Here is a 21492-nt window from a genome sequence, read left to right on the forward strand (position 1 = left end):
TGTTCGACATGTCTTACACAGTTCATTTCAACACACAGAGATATAAATTCCTGTCTTGTGCTAATTTTTTTGTTGTACATGCAGGCAACAGTTTATATTCACTACAAATCTACTTCTCTATCAGTGAGTAAAATGACTTTAACAGTAGAAATTTTTGTGGGGAATTACTGGGGATAAAATGTCATGGATTTGTGCTTGAAAGTGGTTTTGTAAGGATTTAATTTCATTTTGTTGTTTCAAAAGTAATTGCACAAACCTAATTCAAAATTTTTAGTAATATATAACTATTTTTCATTCCTACAATGTCACATTCAAGTGTATGAACAACTGAAGCCAAGGAGACATCGGGGAGACTTACCCTGACAGGATACCAGTGGCACCTTGAACTTCTTCAGCAAACGTTGCAGTTGATGTTGGATTTCAACAGCACGACAAAGCCCTTTATAGTTCAGGAAATTCTGTTTGCACCACTTGGAATTCTTCTTATACTAATATAGATATAGAGGAGAAAGGAATAAATTGTGTATCTGTTTGCTTATAATTTCATAAAGAACGAAAATTTTTCTGATGCAGTTTTTTAAGAAAACAGCTGTAATATATCTTTATTTGTATAGCAATCACAGTCAGACCTAGAAATTGCTTTGGCAACTTTGATATTATGAAATGTAAACAGAAAATTAAAACATAAATTTTAAGAGGAAAAATTAGACTGATGCCTTTTAATTTACAGATAGTATTCAGAAATGTAACTAAACCCAGAGAGAAGGTTTTATTTTTTCTTCTTACAGTCCAGATATTTATAGTCATGCAATAAAAAAATGTAAAAATTAAACCCAGGTAATACAGATGCATATGGGATAATCATTACATAATGTATTGTGTTTCTATCACTATGAAAATTGATTTGCAAGAATTAAAAGGCAAATGAAAGTGAAAGGTACAGTGTTGACAAAGCTATATAGAGAGAGGGGGGTATTTGATTTCAAAGAACACAGTGTATATTATTGATATAAAAAATTCTAAAGAAGTTTTAAATAAAAATTAAAATCAATCATACTTCACTCTAATTTTAATTAAAAATTAATTATTTTGCCTTACATCATTAACAATATGTTACAAGCTGGCTCAATATATCACCACATGATGTAATAACAACAGGACAGAGATTGAGTTTTAAAAATGCATGTTCTGTTTCCCATCTGTTGTTTATTTTGCAGGTGAGAAGTAAAGCAGCCAACTGCAGCTGCACACATACCTGCTCTTTCATTACCTACCTTGATGAAAGCTCGGAACACATTTAGTAAACTAACATGGTCACCTTCCTCCACTGCAAAATTTCTCTTGGCACGATTCTACAACAGAAATGGAGGGATCAATTCTTTAAGAAAGCTGCTTCGTTTTTTTATGTATCGAAGCATGCCAGGAACATACATCACACACTGGAATCTTCTCAGCACCCCAAGATTGATGTATTATTATGATTTGTATTATGTTTCCCCCCCACAGCTTTGTTGACAGGCCAATAAACATTTGAATATTTTCACAAGATAAATACCTGTCAAAACTTAACAGTTGCACTTGTTCACCATGCAATCTTGTCATGAACACCTTGGTTTGGTACATCATTATAAAAACATGCATCGCCAATATGCTATATTAAGTTCTCTTATTAGAGAACCAAATTAAGCTAACTCACATAAAAAAAAATTGTTTTCAAAGAAAATCTTCTCAATGACATCTTTTTTTTTAAAGTTTTGATACAGATTCTTCAACAGGTTGGGACCAATCACCCTAATGGATATATTTTATATCTTGTTTGGGATATAATACCCTAATTGGGGTATAAATTGACAATGCAAAAATTGGAAATTTTGAAAGTAATTTTTGTAATAAATCTGCATAAATATACATCAAATACAACAACTTTTGGTAAACAAGTTTTTCCTTAAACTCATATTTAATGAGATTGATCCCCAAGAAGTACTGGACCAGCCAAGGAATCATCTCCATAACAGTAAGGTTACAGAAAAACCTGTTTACCAAAAGTTGTTGTGTTTTATGCATTTCAATGTGGATTTATGCAGTTTTTGTGAAAATAAAAAAAAACTTGCACAGTATTTTTATATCCCATATTTCCCATTTGAGAAATTGGTCCTAAACTGATTTGGCAACTTTGCTGGCATAATGATTTGAAGAAACTCTATGCCTTTCCCATAGTAAAAAGAATTCATGGCATATTACAGCTTTTCTGGAATGTTAGAAATGGTCCAAACAGTTCATTGTCTGATACAGCAGAAGCATATATGAGAGGTTTTGAGTTTTGATTTCAACAACAAATTCATTCAGTGGATTCAGTTATAAATTCAGCACACAAAACTAGATGTGTTAAAAGAATGTAATGTCTTGCATAAATTTTTTATGATATATATATTACAATTGTTTTGGGCAAAAATAACCCTGTTCATTTCTGGTTAAGCCAATGTCTGAATAGAAATCAAAACCACCTAATCAATTAATCATTGAAACAAGAACAACGAAGACACAATTCATTTTAAATGTTGATTCAAATTTGAACCAGTGACCTCAGAGGAGGAATACCGATAGACACTGCATCCAAAGTGTCTAAGTTTGAGCCTTTCCATGTTTGTTTTATAGATTACATGCCTCAAAGATACTTGGAAATACCTTCATCTTCAGTCTTTACACACCTTTTCTTTTTTCCTGTTTGTCAGAAGATTATAGGACATGTAGGATTAATTGTCAATGAGATGCATATAGTAATCAATACAAGTACCGCAATGTAAAAATGTCTTTTATTATAAATACTCCCCACCTAAATCAATTTTTCATCGAATTTACTTTTCATCTTTCTTAGGTGTCAAATTATTATTTGATAAGTGACATTTTGAAAAAAAATTAAGAAACGCATAAAATTTTTTTATTGACCTTTAGGAAAGTGAAGTTAGATGATGGTCAAAAAAGCTCAAACTCTCACAAAAATTGACATGAAAACACTTTCAAAGCCTGTACTACTTGATTTTTCTAGTCATTTTCCAACACATTCTGTTTTTTTTTTATATATTACTTGTTTACAAATGGGAAAATCAATTCCAAATTGGCAATTTCAGGCAATCAAGATTCAAAGAGATCTGAGAAGTTAAGAGAAGACTTGCGGAAATTGTCAAAAGAAATATGAACTTTGCTGTTTTCCACATCACCAGATCAGCTGATTTGCTCTGAAAGAGTGCAGTAGGGGATGTGCATAATGGGTAACAAAGCATGCCATACGTGGGTGGGGCTTATAATAGATATTCCCAAATGTATGTAAACTTGACACCATCAATACTTAAAGGTGTCTTGAGAATAGTTCGGAAACAACCTCTGAAACAAACTCTGTGACATCATAATTGCATGACAAGGCTACGCTATTCTATTTAAGGAAACAGATTTCAAAGCAAGCACTTTTGATTTCTAATTACTCCAATTTTTTTTTCTGTCTGTTGGAAGGATAAATTGGCAAATGATGGGGACTTAAGAGAGCTGAAATACTGTCGACCTGTCCAATACTCAGTACTTGTAAATAGGATGAAAAAAAAAAACCTCTGAAAATTTCCATTGTTTTTACCTCTAGGAATGGTTCATGCAATAAAGGGTATGAGCACATCCTGTTCAAAATAGTTATTACTGCCTGAATTTTAATCTAAGGCCTACATAAATCACCAAAACAGATCCAATCCAGTTAAGCCCCATGAGTCAATGATTAAAACTCTACTGTATGACTAAAAGACACTATAGGATGCATGTAATAAACCAACTGGAGATCTAAACTCACTATTCAAAATTCATTTCATTTCTTTGCAGACAATATCACCTGCCATCCATTAATGTCCAATACTCCTTCACTGGACAGCTATTACAACATTAAACTGTCAAACACTAATTTGAAATATTGCACGCCATAGTTAACAACTCGCAAAAGGGAAGTCTCAATATTGTTAGAATTATCAAACGGACCAATTGGTAAATATTTCAGGACTCTCTATTTTAGTCTCCTTCATTCACTCAGCCAAAAGTAGAATGGATTTATCCACTAGCAGCCAATAATTACCAGTACACAATGTAGGTGTAACCCAATGCCCATGTGAATTAATAGACTCATTTGGAAAACTTTTGACCTTCAAACCCAAATCTAGCACAAACTTTGATGAAATCAAAGATTATCATCAAGAATCCAGTACAATCAAGACTTATTAATTAATCTTGGAAATTTGGAAAGAACAGTCTAAAACTGAGATAGTTCATTGAACATAAGGAATAAAACACATATTAAAATGATAATGGGGAAAATTGTTAATAATTCAAGGTTTTCAATAACATTAGCTTAGCTGTGTATAAAACACATGTTAAATGATCCTTGGTAAAATTGTTGATAATTTTAGGCTTGAATACTACATGTATTAGCATTTTTAAACAGTGTGAACTACTTTTCAGACATACTAAAGGAATATTACATCATCTTGAAAGCTACCGAGTGCCAAGAACCATTATATATTCAATACATGCATGTATACACCTTCTTCATGTCTGAATTCTTCAACATAAGATAAATTCTAATCATTTTTCATTTCTGATAAATTCTTGAAATTCTGTGGCATATACTTGACCTTTTTACAGTTTTCTTATAGAGGTTATCAACAAAAGGTCCTCTGAACTCTTGCATACTTTCTTATATCACATCCCTGATAAGCTGCTCCTTAAATTGAGTGCTCCCATTAAATTATAACTAGGCTGAATTTGGGAGGGATCAATCAGCATTTTGATTCAGGTTTTTTTCAAACGTGTGTGTCATACTGCTGTAAAACACCCTTGACATTCCAGATTTAAGGTCGCTGCTTCTTGTGATAAGAAGCGTCAATTTTTTTCTAAAGGAAGCTAGCTAAGATACAAATGAATGATTATTTCCCCATGAGCACTAAAATGTTGTCAAATTAAAACATATATATCTTGAAGATTATGGGCAGATAAAACATGATAAAAAAAAAATTGATAAACAAATTGTCACTGAACTTATCTTCAACTGAAAATTATGAATATATACATGTACAAAAACATTAGATTGATAATCTTGATCTCCTTGCCTTACCAACTACACATAACACAGCAGGTTATTTTTCAAATCATTCTTCTCACTTTTCTCCTTCCAACAGCTCAGTATGTCAAATACATATGAAATATAAAAGCCATACAAAAACTATAGAAATCCTATGGTATTTGTAGGAGCATTATTTTTTTTTTCATTCTTTTAAACATCTGCAACTGGAGGGTTAGAAATCATCTTTATTTTTCATCCCCAAGAAACTGACATTAAAAAATGGTGGTTCACTAACATCTGTGGCATTCAAGATAAGATGTCAGCCTGTCATCAGTTTTTTTTTAAAGTCTGCAGACATATTGTAAACTTATTAGATTTTGTGTACCTCCTAACCACAGGAATGAAAAAGTGTAGCTTCAAATAAAAATGGTGGAGGCAGGTTTTATCTGATAATATTTTTTCTAACAAAAGCACAAAAAATAATCTATAAGCATGATCACACATAGTTGATAAGGAAAACAATCCCATATGTCTATAGAAATAAATAGCTTTCTGTTATAAGGAAAATAATATTCAACTTTGTTCTTTTTAAGTCCAATAAAACTCATTTTGCTCAACCAATCAAACAAAAATCAATCAAGCATCAATATAGTACCTACACTGATGCAGTTTCCATCATTTTTTTTCCTCTTGATAGTTTCATACAAAAATCATAGAAAAATACAAGACACATTCTTGTAGTCTTTATGACTAAACTTAAGGAATGTCATCCAAAGAGTGAAATTACAGAACTACAACTGGATACAGAATTTAGACAAGCTTTCACATATTGTAACCAATTTAACTAGTCTAAAAACTTTCCTAATGGGACTAATACCCCCTTAAGGCTAATTTTAAATGGGGCAATTAAATGTGAATTTCCCTAAATAAAGTCACTAACATAATTGTGACACATAAAATAAAAGAAATATTCTAGAATTGTTAAAATGATCGCCATACAACTTATTTTTAGTTTTAAAACAAATTTTCAAATTAACTTCACTGTTAATACATATGCAATACATTATAATGTTTCGTATTAGATGATATTTTTTGATTTAATGTTTTAAAAAGTTTCAAAAAACACAACAGTGATAATAGCCCCTCTCCTTGCAGTTAATGAAACTCATCTGTGGATTAGTGGATTAAACCTTATCTGTGTCTTAATTGACAGATACTATTAGTCTTTTCCAAATTTCACCCACATTTTATATAATGCAACTCCGTATCACAGAAAAATGATTCCATAGGAATATGATTTTCTTTGATGATCTTGTTAAGTTGGAGAAACTCACAAAAGATTATCTGAATTTGCTTACTTCCATTATTTAAATGTAAAAAGGAGAACTTATTACAAAAAATTTTAAAATTGCCAAAACATTAGTACAATCATATCAATGATTTTCAATTTTATTTACATTAATGCCTGGGTATAAAAAGTGAATTACACTAATCCTCTGACTTACTTGTCTGCAAGGATTGACAGACTATATTAAGGGAATTAACTTTAATATAGATTTCTTAATTATCCGAAGTAAAATGTGTCACTATCAGAGATACCAGGAGCCATATATAGATTTCTAGTATCCAAATTAGAATGTACGCCGTAACACCATCACCATGACCAGGAGCGGTATTTAGATGTCGTGCTAAAACAGGGTTTGACTATAACCAGAGACGTTTATATTAGGTATACAAGTCCCTGCTATAACAAATTTCAGTAGGTTTTTTTTTATTTATCCATTGAATGTTGACCAACAATGTGTAAAAAACAATATACATGTATTCCCTCTCTCTGAATTGAAATTGATCAGGGTTTAAACTCTTTCTAAGATCACTAATATTTTGCTACGATGTTCAAGATTTCATATTTCATATAATGTTGTTCATCCATTTCATGGGTGTGTGCTTTTAATTTCAAGATTGTTCCTATGTGAAATAAACAGTGCCTGTCATCATGATTAATTGACCATGCTGCCATTTTGTGTCCACACAGACAAAAATGGCCAGTCTTCATGATGCGAGTAAAACTTACAGCTGCAGACTTCTCGCCCATTGGAGTTATAAACACATTCTGGATCTGTGTCATGGCTGCTATGATCACTGCCTCCTCTGAACACTGAAATTCGCCTATACAGAAACAATAAGAAACATAATATTTAAAATTTAAAACCAAAATTGATTGAAATATGTTTCTATTTTTGCAAATATAATTAGAAAATCTGACATTTGTCCTTTGCAATTAATAAAAGATATCCCTTCATGAAATAATTTATAATAAATGATATGCATTATTCAATAAATTGATTTGAAATTATACCTACAAATTGTTTTGAATTTTTTGTGGCAGTATTTTTTTTAAATTCAGTCAAGATTTATCCTTAACATGCTGCAAAAAACAAAAAATTGCCACATAAAATTACAATATTTCAACATTATTTTCGCATTAAGAATACAGGAAATGCTTGGAAATGATTGAACAATTGAGCAAATACATCACAAGAGAAGTGAGAATCAACAGTAGTTCATATATCCTATTTAATATGAAAAACAAGTGAAAAGCTGTCAATGTGACAGCAAACTCCAGTGAAATGGAGTACCCATATGCATTATTTTGCCAAAAAATGACTAATTTCAAAAGCTGGTATTTTTTTCATAAATTATCAGAAATCAAAATCCTCGCAATCTGCACACTTCTGATATATGTACAATTGATCTGCAAAAGAACAACTTCTTATATTGAAAACAGTAGGAGGAGTTATCCATACAGTGAGGATACCCTATATGAAATATTTTGCCAAAAAAATGACTAAGTTTAAAAGCTGGTATTTTTTTCATTAAAAATCAGAAATCAAAACTCTAGCAACATGCACACTTCTGATATATGTACAATTGATGTGCAAAAGAACAACTTCCTATCTTGAAAACTGTAGGAGAAGTTATCCGAACAACGAGGGTACCCTTTTGGCAGCTGCCCGCCCACCTACCCATCCGCCCACCATTTTCACCATTTTAATAACCGGATTTTTCCATTGGAAAACCCGGTTAAAAACAATGTATTCCCTACAATATTACTGAGGGCTCTTATCATAGAGAAATCAAGCTTTGTTGCAATAAAGTACAAAATGCCCTTTTTACATTTATCATGGAAGAAATAAAAAAAAATTATTTATCCAGTAATAATCAAAACTAAAATATTGTGTATATAAAATAGTCACCCCCCCCCCCCCCCTTGGCTAGGATATAAACATGTCTGGTAACCAAATTGAATGTATTCACTAGAAGTAGCTGCTTTCATTGTTCAATTTAAAACATGTGCTTGAATGATATTCTATCAACCATTGGTATTTGTAAAAACATTTGTAATGCAATAATTTCAAAACCAACAAGATTTTTTAACCACAATATCTATCAAAACAAAACATTTTTTAAGTAAAAGTGGTAGGTTTTCATAAGAAAAAAAAAACAGTAGAGAAAATGTATGGTAAATAACATGAATTGATTTTTCTTCATTCTGCATAGATTTACAAAATAGGACCTTGTCTTGACAACAACTGTGTTATACTTGTTAATCAAGCTTATCAAAGGGTCATTAGACTTTAACCTATACAAAAGAGAATGAGAGACATCAGCAAGTTTGTGTCAGCTTTCAAAAGAAGAAAGATAACTCTGACAACTGTAGAAATTTTCATACCTGAGGCCAATAACATCTTTGAGAACATTGGTGTCAAAGGAAATTCTGCCATCTGAAGTCCAAGTGGAGATGTTAGGTTACCATTGTCATCTAATGCTGAAAATACAATAAACCTATTAAATAGTTGATTAAAAGCAGAGATAAGTAAAAATTGCATTCTTTCTGAATCAGCATTAAATAGATTCAATTGAAGATGGATTTAGATACATATTTTTATGTTGAAAAATTAAAATGAATGCATAGATCTATAAGTAATGAATTGAAACCATAATTCAATCAATAATTGCAATGATGCATCTTTCATATTTTAACACTATGGTACATCTTTTGAGCATAATAGCACACCTTGCAGGGCATACAGCAATTCTAGACCTCTGATCATGTTCTGAGCTGGAGGAGGCTGAAATGATGAAAATGTTGGAATGTCTGAGACTTCACAACTTCACATATATTTGTATGTTTTAGTATGTCCATGAAATAATACAATAGAAATTCATATAATTCCATAATTCAGCAAGTCAGAGTAAATTTCATGTAAAACAGATTGTGGTATTCTAAAACCTTTTCAGTTTACCGATAAGAAGTTAAATCGGACAATGTTGGACACCCCTAGGGCCTTCATCTGGAGTATCACAGGTGCTAGGTCTGATCGCTGCATTTCTGGCACAGTGGATGATTCAAGTCCGTCGTAACCTTCCTCTACACAACAAAGCAGCAACAACATTCAAGCATCACTGCAAACAACTTTAAACTGATGCTATGTCAATTTCATAGTTTTTATGAAACATTATTTGTTTGCCAAGTTGACTAATGCCTAATTTCTTCACAGCAGTTAAAAAAAAGACCACTTGTCTTTTATCAGTCATCACCCATATCTTGATGTAAAATTATTTTGATTTTGGCCAAGTAATTGTATTTCAAAATACATGTAATTATTTAAATGCTGTCTTTATTTAAAACTTAAGAAACATAAAACTGCATGGAAATTTTAATTGTAACAACTAAATAGCATTCTGACAAACAAACACTGTTGAGTGCCATTTGACCATGACCCTGGAGTAAAATGGGACCTTGACCCCATGTTACACACCTGTGTAGAGGCGGTAAGCCTTCCCTGCCCTCACCCTGCCTGCTCTCCCTGCCCTCTGCTCAGCTGACGACTTGGACACAGGAATGGTCACCAAAGATTCTGAAATTTAAATGTTAACAGCCATTAATTTTACATAATTCATAAAAATGCTTAAGCTGTAAAAATCTGTGTAAAGTTCTCTACACTACAAAAGATAAACAAAACTTTCTTACAGAAAAAAATAATGAAAACGCAATACATACCAACACCCGACTTTGGATTATATGCCTTTAATTTCACAAATCCACAATCTACAACTGTTATGAAAATAAAGATATAACATTACAAAATATTTTACATTAAACAAGCTGCAAAGTGGGATTTTTATAGGAAAATGAAGATGTCAAATAATAATTCATAATTTGTAAGAAATAAAAGTTAATTTATTAAAACAATACCCCCCCCCCAAAAAAAAAAATGCTGTTATAATTATGTTCATTATTATAATAATCACGGTGGCATAAATCAGAGAATATTTTCATTTAATAGTTGTCTAAAACATTTTGTTTAAACAAATTCATGACTATCTACAAGAATTTCTGCCATTGAATATTTGCTACATACTGCACACAATTCCTGGGATGGTAATGGAGGTCTCTGCTATGTTTGTAGCCACCACTATTTTCCTTGTCGTTCTGCCACATCTTTCAAACACTTTCATCTACATTACAAAACACTATTCTTTTCCTTCATACTTCAATGAAAGTTTTACACTGTATTACCAGTGTTCCGATTTTGCAAGACTAATAGGCATAATTACCGTAAACAATAAGAGATACATTGAAGTCATAGTCTTTAAGAGATACACAAGTTTTTGACACTGGTTAGGAGGCTGTTTTCATTTTATTTACTACATGTATTAAAACTAGCAAATCATGAAATCTTTAAATCATAGCCTTGCAACATTTGGACATGGAGATGTTTTTATGTAAGTACAATGTACCTGCTCTGATGCTGGTAGACTACCATACATGGGTAAAACTTTCATCTTCATTGCAGCTTGTGTCCTGATACATTCTTTGGCTACATCTCTGCATCAAGTTTTCATCAAAATTAATAACATATTAAATGAAATTTTATTTATAAAAAATGTAAAATAATAGTATTCGCCAAATAAAAAATTCTTTTAAAATGGTTAAAATATTAAGCATGTTGTAAAACTATTAATAGAATGAATATACAAGTGGATAGAAAGAAAAATCTTCCTGCTACAAAAATATTCTTACATCAATTGCCTTGTGACTGTTTCCACTTCATCCTGAAATAAGTGCATAATGGTTTTATTCTGCAGAAATTTCTTTATTCAATATATAACTGGTATATTTATATAATGAGTTAAAATGCAAAAACAAAGTTTATGTATTATATTATATATTTTCATATATATTTTTTCAGCACCTGTGAATCATGCTTGTGGAGTTTATCTGTTGATAAAAAAAAAAAACAAACAGAAGTGTCTGAATTATCCTCTCTGGGGCCCCTTTCTTTAAAGCACCTGTCATGCATGACCTGATTTGGCCTCTCCCTTTAACACATATAAACAACATGGCTCACCACAGCCATCACCATCACCATCATGCTCACCAGCATAAAATGACCGTGGGAATGTGGAAGGAATGCTGGAACACACCTAATGTGGAGTTTCATAACCCACAGCTGAATGAACTATTTGTAAAATACCACCAGAGAATGCTAACAAGACCAGGTATGCGGATTTTTGTGCCTCTGTGTGGAAAGGCTGTGGAGATGAAATGGTTGGTGGATCATGGATATAAAGTGGTGGGATTGGAGGTAGCCCCTGTCCCTTGCAAGGCTTTCTTTGAAGAAAACGGCATTCCTTACAATGTTAAAGAAATGAAAGGCATCCATGGAGAAAAATATGAGAGTCTTGATCAGAAGATAGTTATTTATAGTTGTGATTTTTTCCTTTTCACTGCAGACATTTGTGGAGAGTTTGATGGAATATGGGATTGTGGTGGTCTGAATTCTATGGATGTTGAGGACAGAGAAGCATATATTCACAGAATTCGCACTCTGATGGGAAAAGGGTGCGTCAACCTGACCGAGTTTGTCAACTTTGACAAGTCCATGGTAGATATTACTTGGAGCATGACAAAAGAGGAATTACAGAAGGCGTTTGGTGAGGGATTCATCGTAGAAGATCTCAATGAGATGAAAGCTCCGCAAAGACTGAAGAGTCAAGGTTGTGACACACTGAAGCTGTTTGCGATTACCAGGACCTAGATCAATGTGTATTGCATAATAAACATGTAGTGCTGATATGGTTTGTTGATCGAGGCCTGCAATTGATATTATAAGTACTTTCATAATGAAAAGAGCTAGAGTGCATACCTGTTAGATTTGATATGTGAATCATTGTGATAGATAGTACAGACAGACAATTTAAACTTTAAATTTTCATTTTTAGAAATTAATTGGATGATTGTATCAGGTAGTAGATGGTTGTTTTTTTTTATCATACAGGGAAACTATTTAGGTCAAGAAATGTCAATGCAGTATATAAAACCTCAATACTTGAAAAGTTGAATTACAAAGGAGCTCTTACTGAGATTTAAAAACACAAACAGCCATAAAGTTTACTATCTTCATAAAATTGCCTTGATGATTTTTTTACTGCTCAATTGTTGTGCCTATATTAATGCCATCTTTTTTTATTTGTCAATGATATATGAATTGCTTTTGGAGTTTTTTTTTAAACCAGTCAGGGACCAGAAGAAAACCATTAGATGTGTGAATATACGTATTTGTGTGATTGAGTTGTTTTTATTTTTTGAAATAGTTCCCATTTTATTACCAATTGCTAACCAGGCAGTACTCAGGATACGTTTTGTTGCCATGGAAATTAAAGCATAATGACTCCACTAATATTTTGCTTTTTTTGCCGTGGTATTACTATCCCCCCTTTGTTTATTCATTGACATGAAGCATTTCTTGCTTTAGTTTGTCATGTCTAAATCTTTTTGTTTAAATGTATTTAAGATTTTTTGTGGTTATTTTTTGTAATTTTAAGGAATTGAATATTTTGTTTCTTTATTGGTTGACTTAGCCAAATGAGGCTTTCTTTGTCTTGAGTGATTACCACTGCAGCATTTTTTTGAGAGCTCTGCTTCACTCTATACATGTAATATAATTTTCAGTTTTCAATGAAAATGCATTCAGAATCATGTATGACTAATTTAACTTTATTTTTTTGTCTTAAATATTGAGCTATATATATATTAATTAAATGATTTAAAAATATGTGCCATATTAGTATTAGTAGCACGCAATAGTGAATCAATGTTGTTACATTTATTTGCCTATCTTTCTTATCCGTACATCATTTTTTTTTCAATAAAGTTCAATGGCTCCCTATAATTTTTTTTTTTTATTCTAATCTTTAATATTTGTCAGGTGCATTTAATAAAGTGTAACACATAAATCGTATCCTTTGGTGAATTATCAAAAATAATCACCTGATATGAAAATTGGTGGAAGCTAATTTAAGTGACTGTCTTGAAGTTTGATGTCAGTCCTTGGAGTTCATTTTGTTTGCATTGTCACTGTTGCTCAAGTTACCACACATCACAAAATAACCCACACATAGTAACCCCCAAAATATTGAATAATTTAAACATTATACATAGTAGAAATTTGAAAAAATGTTGACACTATTACATCTGAATGCTGCTAAAACGCAAGTTTGAAAGAGGGTTTAAAAAGTTCAAAGAATGCATTTACTGGTACATGTATTTATATGTAGACAAACTGATTTTAACTGGTTACAAAGTAATTTGGATTTGATTTTGGCTAGAAATAAACATGATCATTACATTTCTAAAGAAGTAAGGGGAATATATTTATGTGTATTTTGTGCTATGAACTGTAACATGTGCCTTCCATGGGACACAAAGAAAACAACAGCAAACACACATTAAAAACTCCCAGACTCAAACTCAGTGATCCACTTATAAAATTTACTGATATGAAACTTTATATGATTATGAAGATTTTTTTGGTGCATCTTATCACAACTGTATTTTGCTATACAGGTAATCATATAACATAAAGTTATTAGAAGACAAACACTTGAGTTAGTTTAATAATCCTTTTCAAGCCATGAGGACTCAGGGCCAAAGCCTATACATGTATCAGGTTTCTGTGGTGCTAAGTGGATGAGAGCTTGTCTTTGACTCCCTATGAATGGGGCACATTAGTTAATCCTAAGTAAACTGTCAGCTTAAGTCAGTTCACATTTTCGGCTGGTAGACCGATGACAACACAGATAAAGCACTTTGTCAAAGGACATAACACATAACATCAATTGCTCCACCAGGATTTGAACCAGTGTCTTTTTAGCAACTGGCCAAATGCCTATTGCCCTATTACTGCTGAGCAACGCCCTACCAAAATATCACAAGATAAACATTTCAATTCATAACTGTTTTTTGCAAGATAAACTGAAAAGTTCCCGACAAAGATTTGGAAAGATACAACCTTTCATTAAGAAAAATATAACATCAATTTAAACGGGGGAAGGGATATTGGAAGCTAAATACGTCTGTCCTTTTTGATATACAGTATTGTAAAATTATCAACGATTTTTTATTGAATTTACCAGATGATATTAAGCTAGAGATGAATCCAAAAACTAAATGGGAATTGATCAAACTTAAAGTTAAAAATTTAAGTATTAGTTATTGTAAAGAAAAAAGCAAAAATATGAAACGGAAAATACAATTTATCGAGAGTGAATTAGAGCAAATAGAACATCAACATCATTTAAATATTAATATGATACGGAAAAAAGAATTAGAGAATGAATTAGACGCATTATATGAAATTAAATCAAAAGGAGCACAAATAAGGTCAAGGGCCAAATGGATTGACGAGGGAGAAAAAAATTCATCCTACTTCTTAAGACTTGAAAATAAGCATCAATCAAAAAATGTTATAAATAAAGTTAGCAATGCAGGATCGACCTTTGTAAAGACTAACGATATTTTAAATGAACTATGTAAGTTCTATGAAAATCTTTACTCCTCAAAAGATATACCGCTAAATGAAATTGAATCATATCTTGTCAGAAAATGATAAAAAATACTGTGAAAATTTCCCAACATTACAAGAATGCGCAGAAGCTGTAAATGGAATGAAAAATAATAAGTCACCTGGAATAGACGGTTTACCTGTTGAATTTTATAAGATGTTTTGGAAAAATATCCGGAATTTTCTATATGAAGCTATATCCCAAATTTATATCGAAGAAGAATTAACTTCTACACAAAAATGTTCAGTTCTTTCACTTATACATAAAAAAGGGGAATTAGATAAGTTAGAAAATTACAGACCAATAAGTCTCACTAATTGTGACTATAAAATAATTGCTTTTATATTTGCCAGAAGATTACAAAAATTAATCGATAGGTTAATAAGTAAAAATCAATCGGGTTATATAAAAGGAAGATATATTGGCAATAATGCTAGGCTTATTCTGGATATTTTCGAGTATTGCGAAAATACAAATAAAGAAGGAATTTTCTTATTTGCTGACTTCTAAAAAGCGTTCGATTCAGTTGAATGGAACTTTTTAATAAAATCACTAGAAAAATTCAATTTTGGGAATAACTTTATTAAATGGATAAAAATTTTGTATACCAACCCAAATTTCTATATCAAAAATAATGGTTGGATTTCTAAAAAATGTAAAATGCACAGAGGAATACGACAAGGATGTCCCGTATCAGCAATACTATTTTTATTTGTAATGGAAATTCTAAATGAAAAAATTAATAGCTCAAATTCAATTCGAGGCTTTAGGTTAGAAAATATGGAAAAAGAAATAAAATGTATTCAACATGCCGATGATAGCACCTTTCCTTTAAGAGACATAACCTCTCTAGAAAAAGCAATCCAAATCATAGAAAATTTTGGAAATGTTTCAGGAACAAAATTAAATCTATCAAAAACTGAATGTATAGTATTGGGAGAACTTAGAAACATTCTTAAGGAGGATACAACCATAAAAAATATCAAAATAAACATAAATACAGTAAAATGTCTAGGTATTTACATAGGACATAATAAAATAGAGTGTAATGAAAAAAACTGGCTATGTAAGCTGAGAGAGTTCGAAAAAATATTGGACTCATGGCGAACAAGAAAGCTAACTCTCTTCGGAAAATGTCAGATAATTAATTCTTTAATTATTTCTAAGCTTCTTTATGTCGCAACAATACTTGAAAACCCTGATCAAACTATATTTAAACAAGTAAACAAAATTATTTTCTCGTTTCTATGGGGGAAAAGAGAAAGAATAAAGCGTAAAACTCTAATAAGACATATATCAGATGGAGGGATTGGTATCATCGACTTTGAAACTAAGGTCAAAGCTTTAAAAGCATCATGGGTTTCAAAACTTATTCATTCTAACAATGATTTAAATCAACTCTTGAACGCTTGTATAGAAAGATATAATTTAGATATTTCTTATCTATTAAACACTAATATTACAAACGCACAAGACCTAAATATCAAATACCTCCCACATTTTTATAAGGAAGTAATATGCGCTTTTAATGAATGTAAAAACACTGATCGAGAGAATATCCAGTTTCAGAATATATGGTTCAATAGAAATATAACGTATAAAGGAAAAACAGTCTTTTTTCCAAATTGGATTAAAAGCGGTTTTAAGTACGTGAATGATTTATTCAATTCAAATGGATTCAAACCAATAAACGAAATCAAAGAAAGTCTGATATCTACAAACAATTACCTATGTGAATATATAACTCTAAAAAGTGCCCTTAAGAAATATGCCGCTAATATTAACTTACAGAATATAACACATAATAGAAGTACAAAGTTGTTTTTCAATTTTCATGGATATTTCGAACATGTCGAAGGAAAAAAATCTAAATTTTTTTACCACATCTTACTACAAAAAAACTCAAAAGAGCCTAGAATGGAAAATTTTTGGTCCAAACTTTTTTGTATTGATGACTGTCAAATGTGGGGTAATATCTACCAAGAAAAAGTGAAAAAGATATTTGATAAAAATGTATCAGAATTTAATTACAAATTAATACACAATATTTTATCTTGTAATAAATGTGTAAGTAAATGGAAAGAAAATTTTGACAAAAACTGTCTGAACTGTAATGTAGAAGAAGACATTAAACATCTAATTTTTGATTGTTGTATATCTAACCCCATTTGGAAGAAAGTATCTGATATCTTAAATATAAATGTTACATGGAAAGTTATTGTTATTGGTTTTCCAGCATATTGCAACAAAAACACGTTTATCTTTAATAATGTTGTATCTTTTGTAGCTTATAAAATGTACAAATATAAAATGAAATGTAGAGTTTTGAACGACATTGTAACATATAATGGTTTATTATGTTTTTTGAAAAGTGCACTGACACAGTTTTATATGACAGTTAAATCAGCAAAAAGCATTATGTTTAATTTTGATATTCTTAATAGATTGAATGAAAAATTGTAATTATATTTCAAATTATGTTTGTCTAAAGGTGACCTGGCCTTTAGATTATTAAACTGGTAGGGGGAGTCTCTGGACACTTATACTGATTTCCCCTACACATATCTACCAGAAAAATACTTTGCTGTTACATGTATTAGCTATATCTATGTACAAATCGAAATATTATGCTTATAGTTGAAAATTTACTTGTAAATGAATGCCATTGTGAAAAATATAACTCTAAAGGTGACCAGACCTTTAGATTATAAAACTGGTAGGGGGATTTTCTGGACACTAATACTGTTATCCCCCCTACGCATCTAACAGAGAAATATACTGTTACATAAACCTGCTAATTACTTATGTACAAATCTAAATATATGTTTGATATCTATATATTTTTCATGTAACAACCTGGTTATTTTTTTTCCTTTTATCTTTGCTGTATTAATGACATACTTAGCATGAAACATTTCATGTGCGGAAATTTACTTGTAAATAAATATTTTCCTCCTTTTTTTCGTGCAAAATTGTAATACAAAAACATTTCAAAATGTATGTTGTACTAAGCCTCTGCGCAGGCCCACTACCTTCTGTTTTGTTACATATATATGATTGAATAAATGTGTGGAAAAAAAAACAAAAAAAAAAAAAAACATCAATTTAAACATAGTATTAATTCTCTAATTTTTAGAATGACTTGTTGTCATTCTAAAAAACCAAACAGAGAACATGGAAAAGGAACTGAAACAGTCAACTTTTGATATCCAAAAATTAGGACCAATAGTTGAATCACTGTAAAGTACTGCTGCAAAAATATTTGACTACAGGTACTTCTAGTAGGGTTTGCATAGTCTGAGGGAGTTATATACTTTAGATATGTCCTCATCTTACTACGACATGGTAAATATTTAGATAAAATACAAGAAATATGTTTATTTTGAGCTTTTCTAGTTGAGGAAATTATATTAGTATGAATATACTAACCTGTCCTGTTAGAAATGCTAGAATGTCTCCCTCTTTCTCTTGGTGATGAATTCTAGTTATGGTGTCCACTGTCGCTTTCAAGTAGTCAGGTACAGGACTAGAATATCAAAATAATAATAACAAATTATTACATCAAAAGTTACCTTCCTATTGTAAGCAAATAAAATCATGAGAGAGAGAGAGAGAGGAGAGAGAGAGAGAGAGAGAGAGAGAACATACACTGATAAAAATACAAACTATGAAGTACAGATTTTAAAAAAGTATATTCAATAACCTTAGATATTTCCTAATATTACTTTAAACTTCTTAAGTAAAATAAGTAAAACTTGATATTGATGAACTTACTCAATGGTATAATGGATATCTACAGGAAAGTTTCTGCCCTCCACACTCAGAATAGCAGCAGTGTCTTTACTGTAAAATCAACAACACATATACCAGCAACATGTTATAATTTTGCAGAAACTGTTGTTAATTGTAACTAAACTTTTATTTGCGATGACTTTGTTTTGTATTTTACAAATAATCAACTGATTGGCTGAACTTAATATTTGCAAATAAGCCAATGAAGATAATCATAAATATAATAGAGACATTTTAAGGAGGATTAATAACAAGATATATTGTGATGATGATGATCTGGCAAACTTTGTGAAATTTTACCACAGATGAAATATATGTATAATGTTCTCACTTTGAGTTTTCAGATGAGCTGGTATTGAAAAAATCTTTCATCTCCTAAAAAATACAACTATATATGTTAAATTCATTGATATTTTCCTGAAAACTTAAAACCTAATTTCACCAAATAATTATTATGATCTTTGATATATATTTACATGTATAAGATATGACCTTTACATTTTTCTTTCTAGCTCTTGCAACCTTTGTTACCCCGTCTTTGCTAGCCAAGGGTCAGATTCATTATTCTCAGCTCCCCCATGGCAGATTTAGCCACAACTTCAACATTATGTGCTTTGACTTTTCAGGGCATCCTATCAATTTGTTCCTTTAATTTTGACTGTTCACAGTTATGGCAGTGCCCAGTGCTATTTTCTTTTGCGTGTATGCAGGAAAGGCAATTTGAGAGGGACATTTGGCATTCTTGATCATGTAACACAATAGCCAAGTTTGAATTCCTGTACCTATAAGATGAACTTAAGAAATGTTTTTGCAGTATGTATTTGTACTTTTAGGCAATGCTGTCACTATTGTAAACACAAATGTGCTTTTCAAGACTGATAACTCGGACAAACTGCTAGATGGCATTACAAATTTGGTTATATTAGCCAAGGGGGAGAAGAGAATAAACAAATTGGACTAGAGAAGATGTTGTTACCTAGACTTTCAATTTTTACACTGAATATTTTATGCATCAAGCAACTGCAGGGCAATAATAGATCTTCTGTGAGTAAATCTAGTTTTAATTTTAAAATACATTAACAAATATTATTCTTATGCATGCAGAAAATAAACTAAACAGAAAATAAAACCAAAGCTATTCAAAATCCGGATTTAAAAATTCTTTTTTTTTGGTAAGCGATGTCGGTGGCGACTTTTACTTTGAAAGCTATAAGTAGCATCGTGAGTCTCAGAACAAGAGATAATCATTTATGATAATGCATCATTGGTGACAATCGTTTCAATATGTGGAGGTAAACTTGTGTGCACTCCTTGTACCCTTGAAATCCACAAATATTGAACCATCACAAAGTTTACTGATTCCACAGTATACAAAGGCAAAGAGAAAGATGAGGAGAATACCGGTATGTGGTCCATACCTCAGCATTCAATGTTGCTGATGTGACAATCAGCCGGAGGTCCTCTCTTTTCTTCTGAATCTGCAAAGAAACTAATCTGATGACAGGTGTATTTAACAGGTGTGTTTTACTTGAGATAAAGATAAGCACAGATACATCCTAAATATTTAAATACATGTACTTATATAATCACACACCAGTATATATTGAGAAGCTATGAAAAAATGAACATGCACATTCAGGGAAATAATTTAAGAGTTAATTAGGTATTGCCAGAATTTTTATTTTAACCTTTCGAAGAAGTCCCATGATCAAATCTGTGTTGAGTGTCCTTTCATGAGCCTCATCCAACATCACAACACTGAAAGTGAAATAAAATAAAACCATGATTTGAAGTTTTCATAGAGATGCTATTTTGCATACCCTAATAAAGTTGACAATAATTCTTTCCTTCTTCTCATTAACATGTATATGTATATGTATACCATCATGCAAACTATGTTCTTGGGACAGACCTGTATTTCTTCAACAAAGGATCCTCCATTATTTCTCTAATCATCATCCCGTCTGTTAAAAACTGTCAAAAAATAATGTGCTTTAATCTACTAGACAGTGGTAAGATAAAATTCAACTTTGTTATCAATTAATTAAGAGTTAATCTCACTAATGAATGAAGTTAAAATTCAGTGGTAGGTTTTCTGGAGTTTAAAAAACTTCCAATCTGATTATTTAAAAGTTAGACATTCTGAATCCATTACTGCTTCCAAAATATTTGGACATCTGATCTTCATAAACTAAACAATTATACATTAATTATGTTAAAGCAGAGACGTATACACTATATTAGTAGTATAGTTAGTTAGTATATACATCCATGGTTAAAGTGAATATTTCTGCATGCAGTCAAATATATTATTCCATATGATGCAAAAAATTAACCAATCATTTTCAGACATTTCTAAATTCACAGTGATTAGAACATTTTGAGTACCGTATAGAAAAATTCTTAAAAATCATAACCCACAATTTAAGAATATATATTTATCAAAACTTCAATAAATAGGTTAGAGGTAATAATAACTTACAAATAAAAAAAAATTCTGTTTCCTTCACAAAATATGATTGTTCTGTTAAAAGCACAATTTTAAATTGGAAGATTATGAATCAAATCTTTGTGTAATGTTCATAAAAAGTACTAGTTTTTTTCACTCTCAATCAAACATTCACAAAACATGATCAGGAAAAAAGCTTCCAAATGATGGGCAGATAACTCTTGCACATTTACTATCTTGATTTATA

At 31.1% G+C, this 21492-nt stretch overlaps 2 protein-coding genes across 2 annotated transcripts in view; one reads left to right on the forward strand and one right to left on the reverse strand.

The window, feature by feature from the left end:
• LOC105343240 (probable ATP-dependent RNA helicase DHX35) overlaps positions 1-21492 on the reverse strand; it is a 70304-nt gene that overhangs the window by 47044 nt on the left and 1768 nt on the right. The window contains exons 6-22 of the mRNA XM_066079667.1: positions 20709-20770; positions 20485-20554; positions 20215-20274; positions 19128-19171; positions 18779-18847; positions 18434-18530; positions 11181-11212; positions 10898-10985; positions 10519-10615; positions 10158-10211; positions 9916-10014; positions 9400-9524; positions 9171-9225; positions 8826-8921; positions 7167-7261; positions 1275-1352; positions 359-488 (exon numbers count right to left, since the gene is read on the reverse strand). Coding sequence (XP_065935739.1) covers positions 359-488; positions 1275-1352; positions 7167-7261; positions 8826-8921; positions 9171-9225; positions 9400-9524; positions 9916-10014; positions 10158-10211; positions 10519-10615; positions 10898-10985; positions 11181-11212; positions 18434-18530; positions 18779-18847; positions 19128-19171; positions 20215-20274; positions 20485-20554; positions 20709-20770 — 1351 coding nt within the window. The remainder of the gene's footprint in view (positions 1-358; positions 489-1274; positions 1353-7166; positions 7262-8825; positions 8922-9170; positions 9226-9399; positions 9525-9915; positions 10015-10157; positions 10212-10518; positions 10616-10897; positions 10986-11180; positions 11213-18433; positions 18531-18778; positions 18848-19127; positions 19172-20214; positions 20275-20484; positions 20555-20708; positions 20771-21492) is intronic.
• LOC136273931 (probable thiopurine S-methyltransferase) lies at positions 11467-13332 on the forward strand. The gene has a single exon (XM_066079669.1). The coding sequence runs from the start codon at positions 11500-11502 to the stop codon at positions 12196-12198; it is 699 nt and encodes a 232-aa protein (XP_065935741.1). The 5' UTR covers positions 11467-11499; the 3' UTR covers positions 12199-13332.

Source organism: Magallana gigas, chromosome 3, assembly GCF_963853765.1.
Source record: "Magallana gigas chromosome 3, xbMagGiga1.1, whole genome shotgun sequence".
NCBI lineage: Eukaryota > Metazoa > Mollusca > Bivalvia > Ostreida > Ostreidae > Magallana > Magallana gigas.